The sequence below is a fragment of the Notolabrus celidotus genome, chromosome 10, assembly GCF_009762535.1.
Source record: "Notolabrus celidotus isolate fNotCel1 chromosome 10, fNotCel1.pri, whole genome shotgun sequence".
In the NCBI taxonomy this organism is placed as follows: domain Eukaryota; kingdom Metazoa; phylum Chordata; class Actinopteri; order Labriformes; family Labridae; genus Notolabrus; species Notolabrus celidotus.
Window position 1 is genome coordinate 24,285,815 of NC_048281.1, and position 26,895 is coordinate 24,312,709.

The 26,895-nt window shown below is 39.8% G+C and overlaps 1 protein-coding gene across 1 annotated transcript; it reads right to left on the reverse strand.

The window, feature by feature from the left end:
* Positions 1-5,791: 5,791 nt before the first annotated feature.
* On the reverse strand, positions 5,792-25,525 carry me3 (malic enzyme 3, NADP(+)-dependent, mitochondrial). Its single transcript, XM_034693712.1, is given in 17 exon segments — positions 5,792-6,961; positions 9,306-9,404; positions 9,529-9,629; positions 9,632-9,673; positions 9,676-9,700; positions 11,784-11,926; positions 12,531-12,636; positions 12,727-12,840; positions 12,982-13,079; positions 14,183-14,292; positions 14,366-14,469; positions 14,655-14,816; positions 14,907-14,982; positions 16,683-16,832; positions 18,009-18,142; positions 22,278-22,507; positions 25,329-25,525. Coding segments are annotated over 16 exon segments (1,851 nt in total). The 5' UTR covers positions 22,503-22,507; positions 25,329-25,525; the 3' UTR covers positions 5,792-6,799.
* Between the last annotated feature and the right edge of the window lie 1,370 nt (positions 25,526-26,895).

Sequence of the window (26,895 nt, forward strand, 5' to 3'; positions counted from 1 at the left end):
TCTGAAAACTGAGGCTCTGGCATTGGAGTTGTCCTGGTATGAATCTCTAACTGCAAAAGCTGAAACTGGTGTGGAAGTGCTTTAAAACGTTGATCTTGTCTTGCAGCAAACCTCAATCTGCCTGGCTTCCCGGGCCTCTTGGGCCCGTGCTGGGCCGGGGTTGGCCTTTTAGAATGGACATCAGGTCCGACAGAGATGGTTCTTTACCTTCACCCTCAGTGCTTTCAACTACTCCAGAAGCTCCACTGTCCTCCTCCTCGTCACCACTGGCTTGCTTCCCCTGAGCAATCAGTAGGGCTGCAGATCCTCCTCGACTCAGTCCACTTTTTCCCCCTCGATGCATTTTATTCCTTCTTTTTCTTTTGAGTTTCCAATGAGGGAAAAAAAAAAAAAAAAAAAAAAAAAAAAAAGCCTGTGTCCTCAACTGAATGATCCTACCGCTGCAAACCAAATTCTATGCCTATAAAAGAGGTCAACGTAACATAACTCAATTTAACTCAACAAAATAAAAGGTGAAACCTGTTTGGTCCCATTGAGATCAAAGATCTCTTTTTCAAGGGAGACCTGGCCAAGACAGTCAGCAGCAAGAAAACACAAAGTTACAGACAAAGACACAGAGAAGCGAAGTACACTTTACAAGCACATTTGTCGCAGAAAGAGCCGTTACCTAGGAGGAAGTTTGACATTCTAAAGATTCAGCTTAAAGGTCTTTCATTTTAGATTTAAAACATAACACACCAGTTTCTTGAGTTTCAAGCCATTTTGCAATAAATTCCAGGCTCTCATCTTACGTTCCTGTTATTTTCCATTTTAATCCCAAAGAACACGTTTCATTTTCAACATGCCAAAGAGTTTGGCAGACTGTTACTGCCCATCTGTTTCTGTTACCAAAGTGTGTTTATAAGTGAAGTTTCTCTGCTTTATTTGTTCATGCTTACTGACGGTTTTCTTTCAAAGTTGTAGTTTATTTCTTTAATTATGTGAAATTTTTTTTGCCAAAGCTGCACACTCAGTTCTTGTTTCTCAGGCTGTGTTATGTTTAGAATGTGTTCTTATGATCAGCACATGATCCATCTCTACTTGACCTTTTTTTCTGTCAGATTATTTAAAATGTCAAATGAAATGTAGCTTTCTTTGGATTCAATGTACATTCTTGTTAAAGGTATCCATACAACTTGTTAAAGGTATCCATACAACATCCATCATTTTTCAAATCTTAGATTTTGTTTCAGGGATATTATGATTACCACTGAATCCCATTTTAACATTTAAATAGTGACAAGGCTGCCTATGTGTATCCCATTATTCAACAACTTGCTTCTAGTTCAACCCATGCAATAAGTGTGCTCTGGAGACTTAGGGGTGTCAGTACTTTTCAATACCTGGGTAGCAGGAGAGATTTAAATGTACTTTTTCACGTGTGTCTTAAGGAATGTTTAAAGGCAAAACCTGCAACTAAAGACTTCAAGCTCTTTTGGCTACTAATCAAACCTTTTGAGTGACATTTTTCTACATTTTACCCTCACACACCGCTTTAAAGGGATATTTCAGTTTTTTTAAGCATAGTTAGCCTACATGAAGCTTATAATTGTACTAGCTACAATGGATGCTGCTGCAGGCCGAAGAGCACATCTGTGTTGCGTACGCATATAGTGCCAAAACAAATAGGCTTTCTAGTGGCAGAGTGAAGTGCTGAAAAAATTCTCAGTGGAGCGCACACCTAAAGCCGAATGAGTACTTGGATTAGAGCTTCTCAAAATTCGCTAAATAATGTAGAAGAATCTGCCTTGTGTACAGATAACTGTGGCCTAGCTTGCATGCTTTGTCTTTCTCCTGGCAGTTTCTCATTTGGTAGGCCGAGCTGAGTGGCATTGCTAGTACAGGGACCATAGATTGTATAAATAACGGACGTAGTATCTGTGACTTCATATTGCCATATTGGAAATGCTGAACTCAACCTGACTTCTGTCGAGCTGGCGTGAGGTAAAGAGGTGGGGTTTGAGCCTCCTAACCAGCAGCTACAGTGTTCCCGCCCGTCAATCAAGTCAGCTGTGCCTCTCATCTTAATCATCGTAATCTTAATATCTTCAAAATTGCAGCGTTATGAAGAAATTCACCCCCTCACAGTGTGTGCCGATCGAGAAATGAGCTATCCAGACTACACTTGTCTTTTGTACCAGGCTGTAAACATGTTTATTTCTGCTGTAAAGTTTGTCTTTTTCAAATTTGTGTGTATGTGGTTTCTGGTACTTTCAAAGCCAGACTCAAGTGGACACTCGATGAACTGCAGTTTTTAACACTTCCGCATTGGCTTCAATTCTCGTGGACAGGGGTTTGCTGCTTGACAGTTACATGTAACTCATACAACTTAAAAAAAAATTAAATATCCCTTTAAGTATCAGTTTTACTCTATCTCTAAAAATTCCAGGTCTCTTCAGCACTACTTTTTTTTTTAACTATGTCATCCGCCTCTCTGCCTTTCAGCCCTGCTTAACACTCACTGATGCTGTTAAATGCTAGCATATGTGTATCTTGCATGGACATTGCCATCATGTGTATAGGTAATTGTTACATTTTATTCTAGATGCGTTTTACAGGCATTCATTTTAACATGAGCATCAATAGTGTGTCATCCAATTTTCAATGTAGGAAGATGAGGAAGACCGGGGAGGAGAGAGTGGTCTAAAGTCAGAGAAAATGTGCCTATTTCTGTGTTAGTCACTGTGAGTGATCAGAGGCTCACTACAACGAGGCTGTCATAACTAATAAGAGAAGAGCTGCTGTCATATTTGCCAGTACTTGTTCTTCTCCAGTGTTTGCTTTTTTAAAAACTTGTAAGATGAGCATCATGGCTGTATGTTAAAGCTTTGTAATTTCGACAGATTAAATCGATTAAATCAGTAAGATTTAATCAAGATTTTGATCATGCTCTTTTTGTGACCTGAAAATATTTGATGCAAGTTCAATAAACTGTGAGGATGGTGGCATAAGGATTCATGCTCAGTAAACATGGCTCTCTTGTTTGTGGAGTTGTTTTTTCATGTTTCTGTATATAAGCATTTTCTTCTGAAGATTCCTGATGGCAGAAAAAAGAGAGAAAATATACATGCAAAGTAATTTCACATTTTAGATACACTAAATGGTAAAATGGTATATGGACTTGTGCTCATATAGCGCTTTTCTAGTGTGTCTGACTACTCAAAGCATTTTTTAAACACTACTCATCGCATTCGATTATTGCAACAGCATCTTCTACGGTTCACCCAACACCCTCCTCAACAAATTACAATACATACAAAACTCAGCTGCACGCCTCCTCACTCACTCCCGCTCCAGAGACTACATCACCCCATTCCTCCAGAACCTCCGTTGGCTTCCCATCACCTCCAGAATACAGTATAAGATCCTCCTCATCACCTACAAAGCCCTCCATAATCTAGCTCCCTCCTACCTCACCGACCTTCTGCAGCCATACAATTCCTCCCGCAACCTCCATTCCACCAATGCCAACCTCCCCCCTCTCACCAAACCCAAGCACCAAACCTGGGGGGACAGGGCCTTCTCTGTCGCTGCCCCCAACCTCTAGAACTCTCCCCCCAGCAACTCAGACGCTCTCCCTCACTCAACAACTTCAAATCCAGGCCCAAAACCCACCTATTTACAAAGACCTTTAACATACATTTCTTTTTTGTTTCTGTTTGTTTCTGTTTTTTTTTTGGTTTGCTTTCCCTTGCTTATATATTGTATTTTTTTTCAAGCGTCTTAGAGAAAATTCTAAAGAACTTTTATAACTAAAATGTATTATTATTATTATTATTATTATTATTATTATTATTATTATTATTATTTTACACCCATTCATACCCATTCACTCACTTATGGTAGAGGCTGCTAATGTAAGGGACCATCAGTATTAGCTGATCTCATTTGTACACATTCACACACCTCTGAACAACAGAGGGAGCAATTTTGGGTCTAGTATCTTGCTCAAGGACACTTTGGCATGTGACTGCCGGAGCTGGGATCGAACCGCCAACCCTCCAATTGATAGATGACCGACCCTACCCACTGAGCCCCACACTAGAGAGACAAAAGAATTTGGCCACACCTGTTAATCATTGAAGTCAGGTGTTTCAATCAAGCCCTGTATCTCCAGTGAAGGGCAATCTTAATGCAGCAAACCAAGACCCTCTGGACAATGCAACGCTTCCAACTTTGGGGCGACAGATTGTGGAAAGCCCCTTTCTATTCCAACATTACTGTGCTCCAGTCATAGACTGTAAAAGGCTCCAGTGCACAAAGCAAGGACTGTAAAGACATGGTTTGATGAGTTTAGTGTGGAAGAATTCGACTGGCCCACAAAGAGCATTTGGGGGCTGTGGGGCTCAGTGGGTAGAGTCAGTCGTCTTTGGTTGGTGGTTCGATCCCAGCTCCAGTAGTCCATGCCGAAGTGTCCCCTTGAGCAAGACACTGAACCCAAATTGCTCCCGCTGTTGTCAGTGGTGTGTGAATGTGTGCGAATGCGATTAGCTTAATACTGATGGTTCCTTACATTAGCAGCCTATACCATCAGAGCCTATACCATCAGTGAGTGAATGGGTATGATGGGTGAATGTCGTGTAAAAGTGCTTGAGTGGTCAGACCGACTAGAAACCGCTATATAAGTACAAGTCCATTCCATGACCTCAAGTTCATTGAGCATCTTTGGGATGACTGAAATGGAGATATTAAGCCAGCCTTCTTGTCCGACATAAGTGCCTGACCTCGAAATGCTCTGCAGAACATGAAGGGTGTAAAACATTCCCACAGAAACATGTCCAAGCTGCCAGAAAGAAAGCCTGTTCAAGAAGAGTGGAAGCTGTTATAGCTGCAAAAGGAGGACCACTCCATAGTAAAAGTATATGTATGTGAATGTTAGTGAATGATGAGAGCTTCCTAATACCTGTGTCTATATAGTGTGCTAAAGCAGAGTTTTTGAACAGTCTAAATCAGGGGTTCTGAACCTTTTCAGTTTTTTAACTGTTCCTTAAAGTGATTTAATGTGGCTTCAGTTGCTGGTCTGCAGAAATGAGCCTACCTGTATGAGCATGTGGCTGTGTTTCCTGTGCCGATATGAAATTAAAACCGACTGCTACTAGGCTACTTTTGATAATCAACTGTTCACTAAACCTAAACGTAGGAGTCATCTGGCAAAAAGACAGGCAGAAACTTGTTACATTTTCTATTTTCAAAGGTTTTATTTCATGTTTAGGTACTATTTATTAGATATTTTTACTATAATCAGTAAAATGAACTTTTTTTTAGATAGCTTACAAAAAAAAAAAAAAAACATTCTGGAAGACGTCTCACGACCCCCCATTTGTGTCTCCCAACCCCTCAGGGTGTCCCAACCCACACTTTGGGAACCCCTGGCCTAAATAATGGTAATCTGAAGACTGAGACAATTTTGGGGTTTTTCAATGAAATACTTTGAGAGAATTTCAACATAATTTTTGTAATACTTCAAAGAATTTCTTGGACTTTTAAAGTTAATGTTTAGGAAACAATTTAAGACTTTTAATAAAAACATCTAAGAATTTTTAATGGGAAGTTTGGAGTACTAAAAATTGGGGGGAATTAAAATGGAATTTTAAAAGTGGATCCCGAAATTTCAAATTACATTATTGGAATTTTTTCTTCAACAAATACTCTGTATTTTCTGATGCCTGGCATAATTGTTTTTCAGGAGTTGCATACTGTGACTTTAACACAAAGCAATGGTCACACACCAAAAGAAAACCAGAAACTCTCATAATTTTTAATACATTTTATTTAAAAAGCTTTATGTTCCCTTTGAAAACTTCAGGCATATCTCTCTGTACTAAAGCTGGTAGAGCATCATGTTCTCTAGGAGTCAAAGATAAGATACAGTTCATCATCAGTACTTTGCAAAAATACAACAACAGGCAGAGCTCTATACAAAACTGAAGGAGAAACACACCCATCGTATACAAAAAACCTCCTGATGTTGAAACTAAATCCCCAACAAACAAAACTCTTAACACATTCAAGACACAGCGTGCCTCGCATTAGACTCACAACAACAGAAACATGACGGATCCTGGAGTGTTTTCTGTCCTGTGTGCATGTTTTTAACATGTGCAGACTGAAAGGAGTGTCAAATATGAAGAAGAGGAGCCAGATGTGGCCTTTGTGACTGCTTTTTTTTCCCATGGGGCAAACAGAAGAGACTTAAGTACAGAACATGGGAGCAGTGCTGTCAAGAGGTCACACAGCAAGAGGCACTGAGAGTCAAATGTTTCCTGTTTGTCTGTGTGGAGACAAGAGGAAGCATTGTGCGTTCCTGTGAGCGACTTCTTTTGTAATTTTATATAATTTGATTCAGCTCTCAAAAAAATGATGAGTCACTGCGGATGCTGAATACTGAGGCAGCTTAGCTTACTATAGGAGTGTTGTTTACATTACACAAGTCGCCCTTATGATATCTGATATGCTGTTGCGTTGCTATAAAACATTGAGACTTTAAATCAGGGAACTGAGAAATGATGAAAATGATAAATCTGATACAGCCATGAAAGAGTGAAATAAACAGTTTAACACGGAGAGTCAGAAATGTATGCTTGACGTGTAATCATATCATAACCGTCAATTTGACGTGGGACAAATCTATATCAAAGACAGAAAATGAGCTAAAGAAAGAGGAACAAGGCGACAGATGTCATTCTGAAAGGAGGCCAAGCAGAAGTCATACGTGAAGCCACAGCAGCATCATTTCGTTTAGTGACCAAGGCGTGCTGGATCACACATCCTGGACGTTCATGGCCTCCTGAGGCCAGTTGTACGAGTCCAGAGTGAACGAGTCGTAGTCCGGACTGTAGATGTGAGACAGCACAAACGCCTCCTTGTCTTTAGGCTCTGGGTACAGTGACGCAATGTTGTGTTTGTATGCATAGTCGACAAGCTGGAGAGGAGAAAACAGGAAGTGAGAGAGTTAAAAGGGTTGATGAAAAGTAAAAAAGTAGAACAGCAAAATACTAAGAATTCAACACAATTCAATTGTTAAAGCTGTGGTGGAAAATTACTGAGTTAGATGTTTTCTCAAGTTTGTGTAAAGGCCAAATTCCACCAGATCTGTGTCCGGTCCGTCTCTGATCCGTCACGGCACCAGATCTGATAGGTTTCTATTCTAGTCACGTGTTAACCCCCACTGGATCCACTCCGTTGCACTCCAGCTGCATCTCTGATCTGGCAGGTCGGAACGCAACGGATCAGCTATGTTGGTGACTTCTATTTTTGCCAGATGCCGGAGCACAACGCATCAATTCAGCCCAGAGCAGATGGAGTGAACAGGAAGTCAGGCACCAAAACCAAATAAAACCCGGTTAATTTTCAGAATAAAACACTCTGTGTTATCACCAGGTCGTTTTAATTAAACTATGACTAAAAAAATGTCATTTAGAGCGGAGGCAGGCCTGGAGTCAACAGGTCAGAGGTTTTCAGAGGCTGATAAAGACAATATGGACGAGGAGTGGAGGAGGAGAATCCTTGATTCAGTGATTGCCGTGGGAAAACCTCAGTCACATGACTCCAGCTGTCTGGCGGTCCTGCTCCATGCTCCGTTCCGAAGACGCAACCGGTGGGCGTTGACGGTCAAGAGCGCACGGAGCCGGTACCGCAGCGGATCGGAGATGGACCGGACATGGATCTGGTGGAAGTTCAGTGTTAGCTTTCTCATGTTGCTTGCTTACGTATCCTGTTATGCTCTCATATGTCCTGTTTTTTAACTTAACCAATGATGGTTGTTAGACCATAGAATATTCCCTTCCTGTCAATGTACCACACCTGTTTTCTTCTGATATATGCTGTTTGAGCTCACATTTTGGGGCAGAACACATCTGACTTCGACTGAGAGAACTACACTTGTTTTCTCCCTCCTTGCAAAGAGTGTTGATAATAAAGACTTGACTAAAGACGACCATTTGTTTCCCCATAAGATTATTTCATCCATCATGCTGACATCATAACCGAATGAGAAATTGCCATTACAAAGGCCTTAATAACTCTTTTTTTGTTTGTTTTTAGGACTATTGACCCCAGAGAAATTTACATTTTCCACCAGGCGTGGACTGTTATAAAGAATTGATTTCATGAACTTCTGTGCATCAATCAGATGAGCAACAACTGACTCAAGACATGATGTAGTCTGTGGTTCTATTTGGGTAACATGAGTTAAATCTTATCAACAACTACACAACTGCTCCGCTGAGGAATAAAACATGAGAGTAAACATTTGGACTACTGCTATCCGTCTAACCATCATCTCTCTCTATCCCTCTCTCTAACCACAACACGCTCGAGGCAGATGGCTGTCTAATATGAGTCTGTTTTTTCCTCGCCACTGTAACTTTCTAAGTGCTCTGCTCATGGTGATTAAGATGAGATCAGACTGAGTCCTGTCTGTAAGATGGGACTGGATCTTATCCGGTCTTGATGTTGGGTCTTTGTTAATATAATAACGTAAGAGTGCGGTCTAGACCTCCTCTGTTTGTGAAGCATCTTGAGATAACATTTGTTGTGATTTGGAGCTATATAAATAAAGATGATTGATTGACATGGAAATTATTCTTATTTGTTCAGTCATGTGTATTTAACTCTGACTTGAAGAGGGATAACAGGGTATTCAGGAGCTTTGAGAACGTTTGAAAAAAAGAATAAATTCTTCTGAGCACAATGTGATTGGTGGAAAACATAACCAACTTTAATATCTTATTAACATCTGTATTCATTTAAACAAACCAGAATTTACCAGAAAAAAAATACATAAATACTTTCAGTTAAGCTGGAAGCATACTAAGTATAGTTTAAAGTGAGTAAATGATTATGACACAATCAACATGTTTTCATTTTCAATCTTTGTATCTACTTTTTCACGAAATCAATCAATCATCTTTATTAATGTAGCGCCAAATCACAACAAATGATATCTCAAGATGCTTTAAAAACAGAGTAGGCCTAGATTATACTCTGTTATATAATTAATAAAGACTCAACATCAAGACAGGATATGATCCAGTCCCATCTTACAGACAGGACTCAGTCTGATCTCATTGTAATCCAGCACTTTGAAGCAGACACAGACACATGTTAGACAGCCATCTGCCTTCACCGAGTTGGGGTTGGTAGGAGGGATAGAGGGAGATAATAGTGGTGAGATGGATAGTAGTAGGTGTAGCAGCCGAGTCAGACATGTCCATATGCAAAGTATCCACAACATTTGAAACAGAAGTGAAGATAAGATAACCCACCTTCACTGCGATCTTGAACGACACCTCTCTGATGGAGTTCAAAGGAGGATAAAGTCTCCCTTCAGCTAGGTTTTCCTCTGTCACCATGTCAGCTATCGCCTGAGAGAAACAGAGAGAGAGAAGAAGAGAGTTGATTTGAAGTTCAAAAAGAAGTTGATTAATAAGTATAATAATAATACTAATAATAATAATAATAATAATGTGTGATAATTGCAGTGAATACCTCTGCTGTTGTGAGGAAAACGTCATCAGATATGTGCCGCACTCCGCAGGCTATGACACCCAAAGCAACTCCGGGGAAGACATAGGCATTGTTGCCCTGACCGGGTAGAAAGTGCGTCCATCAGCCAGTGTGACTTTTGTGAACGACTTCCACTCGCAAAGATACCCCGGCCCTGAATACAGAGAGGAGAAAAAACATTACATTTGTTTTAAACAAGGACAAATATAAAACAGAGGTGTGTATCGGTTAGAGGGGTAACTTTTGGAACAGTTGTGATGAGGAATTAAAAATGTGTATTTAAAAAAATTAATAAATTATATGGATGTAATATAAACTTTAATTTAATTAGGTTTCACTAAGATTTCTGAACTGCTGCTTGTTGAGATTGAAATGTTTTTGGATTTGTTTTTTGTTTGTAAGTTTGTTTCTGTATGAAACGTTTGAAGAGTGCTTTGTTATAAAATAACAGGATTACTGCACAATGTTGCCGAAAAGGTGCAAGTTATGTTAAAGGGTAGGCAGGATAAGCCTTGGCTTCAGCCTACACCTTTTTTGGTCAGCATGGAATTGGCCAAAATATATGTGGATATGTACGCATGTTTATATGTTTATATGTATGCATGATGTATGTATGCATGTGTATGTGTACGTATGCATGTACAGATATATATGTGTGTGTGTGTATGTATATGCTGGACTCTAAATGTATATATATTTTTTTGATGAATCCCTCAGTGATTGTTTAGTTTTTTGCTTTTATATGTCATTTTTACATGGCTCCTATGTTGTGGAGGGACGTGTTGATTGCTGACACAGACCAAATTAACCTTATCAAATCCCCCCCCCCAAAAAAACTATAAGCAGTGAGTATATTCTGTGGATAAAGTGGAGTCATTGCTTTCTGTTTTATTAAAGTGTTTGTTTTTTGTACAGATCGGTGCAGTATCCCAACATTTTTGTAACAGCAGAGGGCGGTAGTGTACCATGTGGAGGACGTCACCAGAAAAGAGGTCAGATTTACTAAATTCTATTCATGGACAGCTACAGGCATTGTCTAGAAAATCCATGATTTGTATCAATTTTTTCTATAGAAACAGATCTATGTTTACAATGTTTTGTAGACAGAGGGTTGTGGAGGCTGTTTTTCTGTCAGTCTTGGATTATGGGGACCTAATGTACAGAAATGCACCATCCTCAACCCTCAAACGCCTTGACTCCATTTATCACTCTGCATTACGGTTTACCACAGGTGACCCCTTTCACACACATCGGTGCATTCTTTACAATAAGATTGGCTGGCCCTCTCTCCATGAAAGACACAATATCCATAGGAATCTTTTTTATCTATAAAGCTGTTTTAGGAAAATTACCAACCTACCTTACTGAACTTCTTAAACACCCAGACCGTTTATATCAGACTCGCACCTCAAACCAGCTACTCTAGCATGTTCCTCGAGTTCGGTCAGAACTGGGAAAAACTGCTTTTTGTTTCTCTGCTCCTGACTCCTGGAACAAGTTGCAGCAGCGTCTTGAATTAAATGCACTTTTGGACTTTTGGACCCCACTCTGCAACTGTTTTAGCTAGGTTAACCTGTGTATATTTATTGTATCATTTTAACCACTGGCCCTTCTTATTTTAGTGCTTTTATAGTCAATCCCCAACACCTCCTTTTATTTGTATTATTTTATTTGATCGTTTAATTGTTTTTATATCCAAATAAAAAAAAGATCCTGTAAATGACTTGATATCATTGTAAATGAGGGTTGCCCCTCAATGCTCTCTCGAGTATAAATAAAGGTTGATTGATTGATTGATTGATTGATTTGCTGAAGAGAGAAGCTCAACTTTTTATTTCATGTCTTTTTGGAAGAAAATTCTTGCCAGACCTAAAAATATCAAATTGGACCTGATGTGGAAACCACCTGAAAGTGGCATTCTAACATCACCCTGCTGATGAAATATAATCATGGATCAGATAAACATTTTTCTAAATATATAAATTAGTTAGTAGGGTGCCATAAAAAGGATAAAAACCTATAGGCAGTGTGAGAGAACAACATTTAAATGTCTTTAAATGAGAAATAATCTACTTTTAGTATTTATGTAAAAGTCTCAAAGACCCTCACAAGAGTTTATTGTTTCAGAAACACTGAAAAGAAACTAAATAACTCCACAGAGGACGTCAAACCTGATTTGGAAACATTTAGAAACATATTCCCTGCATGCACCACAGTACAGTGATGTGAATTATTACCTCTGTGAGCTGGTAACACTGCTCTGCGGTGCACTCAGCCTTGCTGGTTGGATTACTCAGGGCAAAGATGATCGGCCTCTCATTGAAGGACCCCATGTCTTTGATAATCTTCTCAGTAAAAGCTCCTGCGATAGCAGCCACACCTTCATGATCAGGAAACAGAACGGGGTCAGGGTTTTTCATCAGGAAGGAAACAGTAGGATCCACTTAAAACAGGGCGGTCATTCATTTTTTCATCACTAAAAAATGACTATACCATGTGGGGTATAGAGTTTACCCAATGAAGTGGGTAAGCTATATCACATTTGGCAGTCAGGGTTCAAGTTTTCTGAGCTTATTGGTGGAATCATGCCATCTGGAGGACTCTTACTGTCAACACACCAACTGTCAATACTTTTCATTTTATGGTCATCATTCCATCTTTGATAAAACACAGAGACAACATTAACTTCAAACAGTGAAGGCTTCTTATTAACATTTTGATTAAAACCTTTACATTTCTTTCATTTCATTCACTGTTGGATGACTTAATTTAACACCAACAATAACATTAACTTCTTAAACATCGGAGGAATCAGATTTCATTCACAGAGTGCGTTAGCTGATTTAAATTTGTGATTCTAACAAACAGAGCTAGAGGAAACAAAGATCACCTTTAAAATGTGTCTCTGTTTTTCCACAACTGAGCAGAAAATACTGAACCATAGACCGTCTTTTTACCGCACTGACCCCTCCAGCTAGACTCACCTATGATGGCGGTGGGTTTGATGGTTTGCACCACCTCCTCCAAAGTCTTCAGGTGCGGGTGATCGTGAGCGAACTCCTGCTTCTCGTGGTTTAGGTTGCCCCTTCCCTAGATTTGTGAATAGTGTCTCTGTTTACATGATGCTGTTTGCTGATTTTTAAACAAAAAGCATCTCTCGTCAGACAGACAGAGTGTTACCTTCACGATGAGACCTTTTGAGTCCACCATCCAGATTCTCTTGGCGGCTTCTTCTTTACTCAGACCCTCTTTGGCCATGGCCATGATGAGCAGATGAGCAATTCCCAGAGCAGCCTGGCAGAAATAAAAAAAACAATTTAATTTATCCTTCTACATCACAGTCTTCTACCTTAGCTGCTTTACTTTGTGTTTTCAAATAAAAATAAAACCGAATTGAAAAAAACGAATATAATCTGAAAGAGAAAACCTTCTCACCTCGCCAGCTCCTTGGAAAACAAAAGTGTGATCTAACAGCTTGTTCTTGGTGAGCTTCAGAGCAGCTAAGACCCCAGCTACAGCCACTGATGCAGTGCCTGAAAGAAAAACAGTGAAATAAAAACCACTTAGTGTTTTTTTTTATGTTTGACTTCTCAAAAAGTATATACTTCTCCTTGGTTTGTTCTGAATAAACCAAGAATGCCTCATATCATGAAATAACTAAAAAAAGAAAAGTTGTTGGTTGTACTCATATCCAATAATGTGTAGCTAGACCTACAAATGTGTATCCAGATCAACAAATGTATACTAAGATCTACAAATGTGTACTCAGATCCACAAATGTGTTTTCAGATCTACAAATGTGTTTTCAGATCTACAAATGTGTACTCAGATCCACAAATGTGTTTTCAGATCTACAAATGTGTACTAATATCATCTAATGTGTACTAAGATCTACAAATGTGTACTAATATCATCTAATGTGTACTAAGATCTACAAATGTGTACTAATATCATCTAATGTGTACTAAGATCTACAAATGTGTACTAATATCATCTAATGTGTACTAACATCTACAAATGTGTACTAAGATCTACAAATGTGTACTAAGATCTACAAATGTGAACAAAGATCCGCAAATGTGAACCCAGATTCACAAATGTGTACTAAGATCTACAAATGTGAACCCAGATCTACAAATGTGAACTCAGAATTACAAATGTGTACCCAGATCTACAAATGTTAACCCATATCCACAAATGTGAACCCAGATCTACAAATGTGAACCTAGATCCACAAATGTGAACCCAGTTCCACAAATGTGAACCCAGATCTACAAATGTGAACCCAGATCTTCAAATGTGAACTCAGATCTACAAATGTGTACCCAGATCAATGTTTGTGAAGACACAAGCTCTTTTAAAAATGGTATAGCCCAGGTGTTTTAATAGTTAGAATCAGTGGTTAAAGGAATAAAAGAGAATCATTCTGACACAGAATCTGTTCTTACAGGAAGCTTCTTTTTTTTTTGTCTGTCTTCTGAGAATTTGTGATGTTTGCGTTTTGGGAAGAAGTGATGCCACAGGCATGGATGGTAAAAAGTGTCTTTAATTTCTAAGTAAACTCAAAAAAACTACAATTATGTTACCACTTTCCTGAGGTACAATATTTAATTGATGTCCTGCTGTAACTGGGTACCTTGAATGTCGTCGTTAAAGCTGCAGTATCGGTTCCTGTATTTGTTGAGGATGCGAAACGCGTTGCTGTTGGCGAAATCCTCAAACTGAATCAGACAATTCATCCCGTACCTGAAGAACAAAGAGGCGGAGTCAGACATCAGGATCACTTTCATGTCATTGGTTGCTTTTTGTTTTCACTCACTTGTCTGTCACCGCCTGCATGAATTCATCAATCAGGTCATCGTACTCCTTTCCTCTGATTCTCTTGTGTTTCAGTCCGATGTAAAGGGGGTCATCGAGCAGAGTCTGGACAAAAAATCAATCAGACTTTCATAAGGAGACATCATCAGTAATGTTAATGATTACCAGAGCACACCAGTAATCTGAACCAGTCTGATACACATGGTAGTGACGGTTGATAAGATGCAGATATAAAGTTCTGCAGCAGCTTATAAAACTTTATGACGACCTCTCTGCTGCTCTGTGATCACCTGGTTATCTGTGCCGACATCCAGCAGCACAGGGAGACACTGCTGCGGTTTAACCCCACCACAGGCTGTGTACAGGGCCAACTTTCCCACAGGGATCCCCATCCCATAACCCCCCAGGTCTCCCAGGCCGAGGATACGCTCCCCATCTGTCACCACTATGGCCTGAAAGGAAGAGACACATGAGCATTTATATATCATATGTGATAGACACAGACAGACACAGCTCTTTGTGAGTGACCGTGGGACAGGTACCTTTATGTCTTCTTCAGGCCAGGAGTTGAGCACAGTGGCGATGTGGCCTCGGTCATGGATGGTGATGAAGAGTCCTCTGCAAAGAAACAGGTTCCAGGGATGAAGCAGCAGTATGTGAGGAAACAAAACTAAGCTTTTGATTATTTAGTCTGTTTCTGGATCAGTTTCCTGCTCATTCTCATGAACTACAGTGAGCCATAAAAACTAAACACAGGAGCCTTGAAATGGTGATTATATGAAGCAGTACTACAACTGTTAGTAGGAATATGACATTAAACCTCAGGAAAAAGTTCACTTCACAAATCACTACTACTTTTTTGGCTCTGCCTAACTTTACAAATATTGGGGGTAAATATTTAAACAGTCATACAGTGTATTCTCAGCCACCATTGACAGGCAGTGTGAGTATTATGGCGATCTGCCAGAGGGACGAACAGGAATGAACAGATCCTGAAAATATTCACTGCAGGAGAAAACATATCAATCACTCAAATGTAGCTACAGGCTGCTGCAGCTATATCACAAAACTGGCTCAACACCATCAGAGAGATTCATGAGATGGATGGACTTCACAGATGAGATTTAGAAAGACCTATGGTGGTGCTGGTTCCCTTTTATCGCCCCTAATGGCATACAAGCTACAGTATTTAATAATAGCTCTCAATAATCTATAATTGACTGTATAATGTAAGTGAGGTCGATGGTATGGATGACATCCTGCCTGATGATGCTGCTGCTCTGTGCATGCATTTTTTATTTTTTATTTTTAAATCTCTTTATTGGGGTTTTTCCTTTTACCAAATACAAATTGCAAAAGTCTCAGACATTATTATCCATGCCTCAAACTAACACACACAAAAAAAGAATTAATGTATAAATGAAAACCAAATGATATACAAAAAAAAAAAAAACTGACATAAAATTAGATTTAAATAGTAATAATACTACAACCATACAACCTGGAGGATGTCAAGTGCTGTGCTTCTGTTTTGTAACATAGAAAGTATCTGCTTTTTAAAATGCAGGTACAAAGTAAAGTAGTACAATTTATATTATGAATATTTAGCAGAAGATTGATTTCATCTTTCAATGCTGAATGTTTTTTTAAAGTTATTTTTATGGGGCACTTCTGTCTTTATTTGATAGGACAGCTGAAGAGAGACAGGAAATGTAGTGAATAGAGAGAGGGGGAACACATGCAGTAAATGGCCAAGGCCGGGAGTCGAACTAGCAACCGCTCCAACAGGGACTATAGCCGCTAAGCTAATGGCACCCAATGCTGGCTGTTTTTGCTTAAAATATCAATGCCATACTTCATTTTGTAAACTAAGTAAAATATTAAAGCTAGGGTTGTTAGTCAGATTTAGATACACTTTTTGTTATACTGGTTAAAATTATCTTAATGTCCTGATGGCAATCAATACATAATGTGTTCTTTGAACTACATTGATGTTAATAAGAGTTAAAGGACAGATATGATAAAACATACCTGCACACATTACACTCTCTTCCTTGTCTAGCTATCTCAGTATAAGTTAACATTAGTTCACATTAACCAAAGCGCCAGTGAAGATTTAAGTTAAGTTGGTTTTAGAGTCTGAAATGTCAACAATAAAATAAAATAAAACCAAAACTCTCTGAGAGGAGGGACAAAAATTTCAGCTATATGTTATTAATGAAAGAGAGTGAACAACAGTATGTTAGAGTAAGACTAAATGTTAAAATATAAGAGCAGCTTTTTAAAAGAAAATGATGGTTGCATGTGATTTATCTTACCTGGGTCTTCTGAAGGCAAGTCCGTACTGTTGGCAGGCCAGGCCGACGGTGGGAGTGTACACGATGGGCATGAACTCCTCGATGTCAGAGGTCAACAAACGGTAGAACAGCTTCTCGTTCCTGTCCTGCAGCGTCATCAGCAGGATGTACCTGAGACCGAGACAGACACCTTTAAACATGACATCATGAATTCCACATCCTCTCCTACTATAGTTAACTGTGACTATAGCTTGAATACTTTTACATATCTATCATCTAAGCCGTTTTTCGACCGCAGGAACTTTACCCCGGAACTAGGAACACTACCCCTGAACTATGTGCGTTTCGACCGGAGGAACCAGGGTCTAAATTTGGTTCAGGGGTAGATGATGTCCCCCCTGAAAAGCCCCTGCTTGGAGGGGTAGTACTTTTCAAAGGTCCAGGGACTTTTGGTTGAATGTTACAGTGTTTGTGGAGTTTACACAGTTGTTGAAACACAGAGGGAGTTCCTGGGAATGCATACTAGTTTAGTTTTGTATTAAGATTTCAAAATATTATTTAATATAATTTTTTTCCTCCATATGTCACTGGCCTGATTTGCACAATCTACCCGGGACTTCAGCCCGCAGTCGAAACGCAGACAACAATGGGGGCACAGGAACCTTTTAGTTCCGGGGAAAGTAGTTCTGGGGGCTAAAAGACCCCGGGACTCTTGGTCGAAATTCACCTATAGAAAGGCTAAATGCATTTAAAAAAGTATTGGATGGGTTTTCATGACATGGCAGACTTCACTTCTCTCAGATTATGACTTATGATCAATTCAATCTGCTTGGATTACATCCACTGCCCTCACAGAGTAAAAATGTCTTCTCTAAAGAACTGCGTCAATATTAATATTTCATATTATCCTGCAGACGTGATAAATCATCAGGATGATAGCAGAGTCATTATGAGCATAAAAGTGTGCTGACGTTAGCATGTAGCTCAAAGTACGGCCTCACAGAGCCATGGACACTTTTATAACTTGAGTCACGTTGATAGGTTCTGATGTCCAGAGTTCAGTGTCAGTATGACAAGCTGAGATGAATGTAGAAGAACTCTGTAAGATTAATCAGTTTTAATTTTGAGACATTGTTCAAATTTGCATAAAAATAAGAGAGGTGAATGGCATGCAACAAGTGCCATGGGCAAGAGTCAAACCAGTGATGCTGCAGTCATTTGACTTGTGCATGAAATTCAGGGCCACTGGGCGATGCTTTACGAGTCCTTGATGTGCAAATTTGTTATCTCTCTGAAATCTAATTTAAGATCTGCAGCTGAGCTCTGAACAGCCCTCTGTTCTCTCACTTGTCCAGAGGGTTGACGCGTGTTTCATAGCTCTTCATGACCCGCAGCACTTGTACGTCCTGGGAGAGAAAGCAGGGGGGAAGCAGACCGTGGATGCCCAGTTGTAGGCGCTCCTCCAGGGTGAATGCCATTCCCTGCAGGGTGAGAGAGAGTGAGAGATTTGGCAATATTGTTTCAACTTTCATGCCAATAAAGCTACTTGAATTTGAATAATTTGAATAATTTAAGAGAGAGAGAGAGAGAGAGAGAGAGGGGGGAGAGAGAGAGAGAGAGAGAGAGAGAGAGAGAGAGAGAGAGAGAGAGAGAGAGAGAGAGAGAGAGAGAGAGAGAGAGAGAGAGAGAGAGAGAGAGAGAGAGAGAGAGAGAGAGAGAGAGAGAGAGAGAGAGAGAGAGAGAGAGAGAGAGAGAGAGAGAGAGAGAGAGAGAGAGAGAGAGAGAGAGAGAAGGAGCGGTTATACAGCTCTATGATGATCCCTAAAAGAGTTCACTCAGGGTGAAGTCCAAAAACAGGAAAGTACATTAAAAGAAACCCAAGTGACTCATGTGTGAGTCATCAGAGCGGTGGTTATGAGTCATCCCTGCGCCCAAATACAGTGGTCTTTTTGATCTGCCCTAGATGTTATGAACTAGCGGCCATTTTGAGTCCTCTAGAGAGGAATCACTCGCACCAAAAAACTCCTACCTACCTGCAAGAGGACACGGAACAGTTCTATTCATGTCTTTGTAACTTATAGAACGCAAGGCCATGCTTTTATTTTGGTAGGCAGCCTCCTTGCACCCCTCTGCCATCTGGTTTAGGTTAGAGCTGCTGCTGCTCTTCAGCTGGCACGCTCACCATAGAGTGATTTGAGGGGAGTGTGAGGTTTAATCTATTTATTCTGTCCAATAGTATGGGAGCCTGAACTCACTCCCCTGTCTGCTCAACTTCTCTTTCATCGGGCCCTGCTTCATCCCTCACTCCGCTTCCTCTCGATTCTCACATGCCAGAGGAAACACTGACCTACATGAGGAATAAACCGGCCTTCCAGGGTCAGTTTGATCTACTGTAGGAGAGTTCATTCTTACCGAGGAAAACTATCCCCGAGTTTTGAGTTGATGAGTCATGTTTTACAACTTTTTCTCAAAGAGTTCTCATGTTTCCTTTTTATGTTGGAGTGCAAATTCTTTGTTTTTTTTCCAGTATTTTGACGCCAAAAGTTCCCAGTTTTTCAGAATTAGGACTTTCCTTTGAATAAACTAGACTCATCTCAATAGTTTGAATTTTGATTTTGCTCTGATTTAAAGATTAGTTGCTCTACTCTACTTATTCGGTATCATGATGATAAAGCACATCCTAGTTGTGTGTGAAAGTATCCTTATTTTCAATTAACTAGACTTTACCATGGGGACCATTGGCCTGGTGGTCTAAGTGCGTGCCCCATAAACATAGGCTGTAGTCCTTGTAGCAGGGTTGCAGGATTGACTGATGGCCTCTTCCATTTGCTGCACGTCTTCCCCCGCTCTCTGCTCCTCACATTTCCTCTCTCTCTCTCCACCTTTCCAATCCAACAAAGGCAAAAAATGCCCAAAAACATAAATAAAAAAATAAAAAATAAACTAGACTTTACTAAATTGCTTGATTTTTTTCCATCTTATGTTGAATTTTTTTCTTTTGTTTTTGCAAAATCCTTCCAGTACAGCCAATACAGTATAATAGTTAACGGTCTTTTTCTGTTTTTAAACAAACACACACATCTGCCCTCCCACACCCCACTCCCTCAAGCCCCAGCCCAAGTTTGGAAAATAAAGAATTAAAATAAAATACAATACAATCAAGTTATCTTGATTTAAAATTTGATGTGCTGTTCTTGTTTGAAGCAATTTGATGCCTTCAAGGAACCACAGTTTTTTGCAAGAAATCTCAGTTTTTCAGTAACTTCACTTTACCAAGTCGCTTATTTCAGTCATTCCCCATTTTTTTTCCATGTCCTTTCTAAAGAAAATTTATGTATTCTTAGAATTATTCAAAAAGCTGTCTGCAAACTATCTACAGAATTGCAACATTTACAAAAGGAGGATATTCAAAGGGATTCTTCGAGATTCAAATTCCAAATGTTTACCTGTAGGCATTGCACAGTTCGAAGAGGTGAAGCTGGTAGTAAGATATGACTTATCTTAATGTCTTGGTTTTATTTTGGGAGCTGTGACATTTGGTGTAGATTCATTGTGCCTTATTTTTACCTGTCAGTATTTGGCCATGCTTTGCAAAATTGCACTCTGTGTTCATTGTTTTTATCTAGCCGTGCCCCCACTGTCATAACTACAGGCCCCCTCGTGGAGTCACGCCCCCCTGTTTGGTAGTCACTGGTTTATTTCAAGACATCTTATCAAGAGAAAGATGTTTTCTACCCTGGAAGACAAAAAGAATAAACCTAAAAGGACTGGTCTTTAATTTCAAAAGGTTATTCTCTATATGAGGAGGCGTTTGTGAAATGTTAGAGTGGGTTTAATTGTCACTCTCCTCTCTCATCTTACAATCATTACGTCTGCAGTTTTTCCACACGCTGCATGCTTTCCAATTGACTGAATACTGTACTCACTACACACTTCACAGCTGCAAACAACCACAGCTCTGCCAGCCAGAGGTCATATAAAGGAGACACTCTAACGCACATTGATGTCTTAAATACCAAACAAGATTTCCACTCCACTAGGACAGAAGAGTCAGTGTGCAGGGCAAGCTTCAAACATGACAGTCTAACAATACAAATAACGTGGACCCAACAATGTACCTGCCAGAGAGAAAGTCACAGGTTAACAGATTTAAGCTAAACCTATCAGAGAGAGCGGGTTAGAGTAAACCTGTTAAGGTAATACTCAAAGCTGTGTGTGTGGCTTCAAATGACTGGAATACACACTTTCTGTCATCAGAGAGAGAGTGAAACTAAACAGGACATTTTACTGACTTCAATCCAACCTTATCAAAGATTACTATGAGATTACAGGACTGTGTGAGCCACATGACCTAACACAGGGAAGAGAGGAGTCATTTATATGGTTATATGAACAGTTATTGTCTGATATCTGAGAGGTCATTGGAGTCAGTTTGGCAGGTTTTCAGAGAGACAGAGGCTAGTGCTGATATCTTCCTCCTTAAATACAAGAAATACACTGTGGCTCAGTGTCAACCAGCTTTACACCAAAGACTGTCACTGTGGCTAAATATCAGTGAATGGAAGATAAAGGGCTACTGAAGTGAGCAGGAAGTCCACAAGTGGTAGAATAATAGTGGATGGATTTATTCAATCCTTGGAATCCAAATGGATTTAAGTATTTGAGAAAAAAAGATGTACTTTTGATTAAAAATCTTCTCTTTCTTATTCAAGCAGGGCTGAACTTGCTGACTCTTACAGATAAACTGACCTGTGAGTCAACATTTAGCTGCTGACTTAGCACCAGCAGAGGAAGGAACAGGGACTGACCTCCCATTAAATCGAAATCGAAGCAATAAACGCAGTAAACGTGCCAGAATCTTTCCTGTTGTCCTCGAAGGGCAAACACGGCTGCAGAAGTTAGTCCTTGTTCAAGCTAAGTTTGAAGAAAAAATGTTGATATACGTCTGATAACACATTTAGTTGATGTTTGTTTTAGATCTCCTCTGGCACAGGCAATGCATCTGCAGCAGGTTCGGCTTGGGAAAAGCTCTGTAAAAGCATTGATCTTACATGCAGTGCTAATGCTGTGCTTTGGAATACTTTAGAAGTTATCTTAATTTTTTTGTGCTTTACTAAGACATATAAAAAAGGACACTGACAGGACCGACATGTTACAGGGAGGCCAATTATAGCTCCAGAGGTGTACCCAGCTATATCTGACTCAGAGAGGAGAGTCAGTATTCACATAGTCATTACAAGTTCAACCACTATTCCATGTGTTGCATGTGGGACACTGTGTTGTCTGTAGAAACAGTCATGTGACCACAGGGTGTAAGATGAGGCCTGTGAGAGTCTAGTCTTGCACATGTAGTACAAGGCCACAAACTATAAATCCATGGAGTGTGAGGGGCAAGAACTATCCAAATTTCAGAAATCTGGATACGCCCTTAGACTGATATTTGACACCTGGGTATGCTAACTGGAGTACACTTTGCCACCACTTCGTTTGATTTTTCAGAACATAAATTATAATGATTATTTGGCTATTCAAATGAGCACATACTGAGTTTACATTGTCTTCTGAGAAATGTGAGTGACACGCAGAGATACCTCCTGACTCCGCCAGCGGGCTCACCTTGTTGAGGTGTGGGTTTCTGGTGATGTCATAGCCCCTCTTCTTGGTACTGACGCTGCCCTTGCCGCCTGTCCCGGAGTGGCAGACCCGCACTGCCTGGATGCAGGCCCTGTCGACCGGCATGCCACTGGCAGGGTGACCTGGGGAACCAGCGAGGACCCTCATCCCGCCCGCTGCTGTGCGCCTGCACAGAGACAAAGCGGCCCTTCCTGGGAGGGAGTTCATGCTGCCTGTACACAACCAGGGGGCACAAACACCTTCAGTGGCACCCTGACAGACCCTGCAGCTTGTGTTAGGAGTCAAATACCAGGTCAAAGAGGACCCAGCTAGCAGGGAATGTTCTCACCACACTGGCAAACATTCCTGTAAGTTCTGAGCGAGTAAGGTTTTGAGTGTAATATTCAAAGAACATCTTAAGAATGTTTATCGATTTAAATAATGTTCCTTTTTAGTTAACTATCAATGACAGAAGAACATTTTGTCTTTAACATTCAGACGATGTTTTGAAAATATTCTTCAGGGAACAGATTATTGAATGTTTTCTATAAAATTTTCCCATAATGTTACTTAAAAACAAAGAAGCAACATTCTCAAAGCAACATTTAAAAACTGTTTTCAGGATGTTTCTGATGCCTCAAGAATATTCTGGTGAAATTTAATCAGAACAAAGACAGAATGTTTCATCTTTAAAATTCAAAGGATGTTTTGATAACATTCTTTAGGTCACAGATTATTGAATGTTTTTAGAGTACATTATCTGAGAATTGTGAACATAAAGACAACTTCCTGCCGAGAATGTTTCAAGAACATTAGGGCACTGTTGTCACTTAACATTTTAAGAATGTTTACCAAACATTTTATTAATGTTTCTAGAGAATGTTACAAGAGAACATTCTTTGAACACGAAGCAAACTTCCTGCTGAGAACATAACAGCAACATCTCTGTAACTAGGGTTGCCAACTTTCTCACTACTAAATAAGGGACAGGTGCACGGTGCAATGGTGGTGTGAGTATATCCATATTCTGATTCAACTAGAAATGCAGGAAGTATGTATATTCCCTTTTATCCTTACTTTTGCACAGCCAGAGAGAAGTCCTTACATGACAAGTAAACAGATATTTGAAGTTCATTTTTGATCAGCTCTGTGCTGCATCTGTTCTTGAGTCTGACCATTTAATGAACATCAGAGAGAAAATCCTCTCCACACTTTTTGCAGGACTTGGCATATTTGAGGGGACCTGTGATTGGATGACAGGCAGTGTGATTGGCACATGATCTGCCACTGCCATTTTATTTGACATAGGATCTGTAGAGTGCAGTCTGCTGTATTTACAAGAGTTAATAGTCAATATACGGGACGATTGAGGTCCTGTATTAAACAAACCAAATAGCCCAATATACGGGATAATATATGGGATAATAGGGGCAGTTGGCAACCGTAGTTAGAAGTCAAATACCAGGTCAAAGAGAGGACGCACAACCTAGAGACGCCACACATACCAAGAATAACATGAGTTCAGCATGTCTATGCTCCTGTAAACCAGGGGTTCCCAAACATTTCAGCCCGCAACCCCCAAAATATAGGTGCCAAAGTTTTGTGACCCCCATTGTCCCTCCAAGTGATTTAATGTGGCTTCATTTAGCTGGTCTGCAGAAAAGTTGCCTACCCTATATGAGCATGTGGCTGTGTTTCCTGTGCTGTTATGAAGTAACCTGAATGAAAAAGCTTCAGGTAGCACATAATGATGAATATCGAATTTTCCTTAAACTACTAAGATTGACCAGTGCAAGTTTTATGTTTGTATCAAACAATGTCCCCACGTTTCATACTGTACCGAGAAATTTGATGTATAAATGTATGTGTTGCTTAGCTGATTCAGAAAATGAAATTTTAAGGGAGCTCAATCAGCCCACATTAAGTGACACAAGGTATTTTTCTTGCTTTTGGAAACATTGGAACAAAAACCTTTTTATACTCTGATCAAAATGAATGTGTAAACTGTGGTCATATGATCTCTTTATTTCTTGCTGGACATGTATTTTACTTATTTTTAGTCTTTTACATTACTCTTGTGCTGATATGGACCTATGAGTCTGAAATAAAGTCTATCTATCTATCTAACCTACTGCTACTGATGCTTTTGATAATTCACTGTTCACTTACCATAAACCTAGGAGTCATCTGGTAAAAAAGAGGTGAGGTGAGGTGAGGCGTCCTAATACTTGTGTCCATATAGGGTGCATACATATGTTAAAGCAGGGTTTTTGAACAAGTCTAAATCAGGGGTTCCCAAACTTTTCAGCCCGCGACCCCCAAAATATAGGTGCCAAAGACTTGTGACCCCAACTGTTCCTCGAAGTGATTTAATGCGGCTTCATTTAGCTGGTCTGCAGAAAATGAGCCTACCTATATGAGCATATGGCTGTGTTTCCTGTGCCGTTATGAATTAACCTACTGCTACTGATGCTTTTGATAATTCACTGTTCACTAAACCTAAACTTAGGAGTCATCTGGTTACAAAGAAAGGCAGAAAACTCATTACATTTTATATTTTCAAAGTTTTTTTTTCCAAGGTTAGCGTCTATTTTTGTTGATATTCTTTAGTTTAATGGGTAAAATTGACTATTTTTAGATCATTTTAAAAAAATAAACAATCTGGTAGACATCTCACGACCCCCCATTTGTGTCTCGTGACCCCCCAGGGGGTCCAGACCCACACTTTGGGAACCCCTGCTGTAAACAACCTGAAGTGTCTGAGCCTTCAACGTTAGCTTCACACAGCATGAGTCACTGTGATATAAACAACAGGTGCACCGGGAGAAATGACCGTTAATGTTTAAAGCAAATACATTAACCTGACAAAAGGATGTTTTAGAGATAATGAAGTGGAAGAGAATACAGAGCAGCCAGTGTGTTCATATGAAACCCCCCTGCAGCCCAGCTAGCTGCTGTTAGCTGCTGTAATGAAAATCATTGTCTTATTAATGGATCAATCTGCGCAGCTGCTAAAGCTAGCTAGCCATGCAGCTAAAGATCAGTTAGCCTCACCTGAGACCGACGAGAAGCTGCTGGAGAGCTCGGACTTCAAATCTCTCCTCTTGTTAACGATCGCTGCTGTTATCAGTGGATGTCTGGGCGGATCAACGGCACACAGCTGATCCAGGAACCTTTGACATTGACAGTTTCACTTCTCCCCCAGTCAGTCGGCTTCTCTAGTCAGAGGAGCCACCAATCAGACTGCAGCATGGCGGGTTTAGAGGAGGGTCATCCCCCCTACATCCCTCCACCCCCCTCCCCTGATTCAATAGGCACAAGCTCCATCTTCAAACAATGTGTATAAAAGTGCTAAAAAAACTCTTCTTAAATAAAGGGCTTAATAAAACAGAGGTTGCCATTTTGCTTGCAACACATCCAGTGCACTGTTGAAGTTTAATGGTGCACTGTTTCTTAAAAACATAAGCAGCTGAAGTAACAAAGAACCCCCTAAAAAACCACACATTGTTGAACTCTTAGTCATGCACAGACCCACTGCAGTGATTTAAACTCATTCTGTTCACTTTGGATCATATTCATATGCTATGCTCCCTCTGCTGGATGCAACATGGACAGAAAAGCTTCCAGCTCTCATTTTGGGAGTGCAGTCATGTTTCAGCCACTTTGAAGACTATTAAAATATATAAAAGTACATTATGAAAACTGGGAAAGTGTGTTAAAAAAGTATCAAAAGCCAAAAAAAGTACCTTGCAAATTTTACAATTTAGTATTTGTGAAAAAAATTTCAGTTTTAGGATGAACCGCAGCATTTATATATTTATATCAACAGGCCTTCCTGTGATATTGTTATATCCACGATGTTACATTTATTTTTAATCTACTTTTATGCATGGTTTTCTTTTATTCACTCACTGTTTTCCTGATTTTAATTGCCTTCAGTAGTTTCTCTTTTACTCTTTTTTTCAGCTGTTCCTCTTAAATTGTCTTGCCAGCTCATATACCCCCCCCATGCTTTGTTCTCTTTATTATGGGTTTTTATGATGTAAAGCACATTTGTAACATCTGTTTTGATAAGTGCTTTATCAATAAACTTTATTATTATTATTATATTTAGGATACTTATTTGACTTTAGACTTTATTGTCCCCTAAGGGAAATTCTTTTCCACAGCACATTTCTGCAATTCCACAGACATAGACAAACACAAGAACATACACTGTAGGCTCAACAAACTGTCCACAAAGACATCAACACTCAAACAGAGTTGTATAATTCAGCGAGGCCTTTTGTTCAGGCTCGCTATAACAGCAGGGATCAGGCTCTTGCCATGAAACAAAATATGAACCAAAATTAAAGTGGCTTCATATCTATATTTAGACACAAGGTTATCTTTTCAAGACAGCTGTGTGAGATGCATAACTCATCCATCTTCAATCTGTTTCCTGACCGTCTTTAAATGATATAAAAAACACTTTAGACAATACAAAATAAGAAATCAAGTTTAAAAAAAACAGTGACTTTCTCTCTACCTCTGCTGGATGCAACGTGGACAGAAAAGCTTCTAGATTGCATTTTGGGAGTGCAGTCATGTTTCAGCTAGTTTTTAGTCCCTGAAGTAGTCA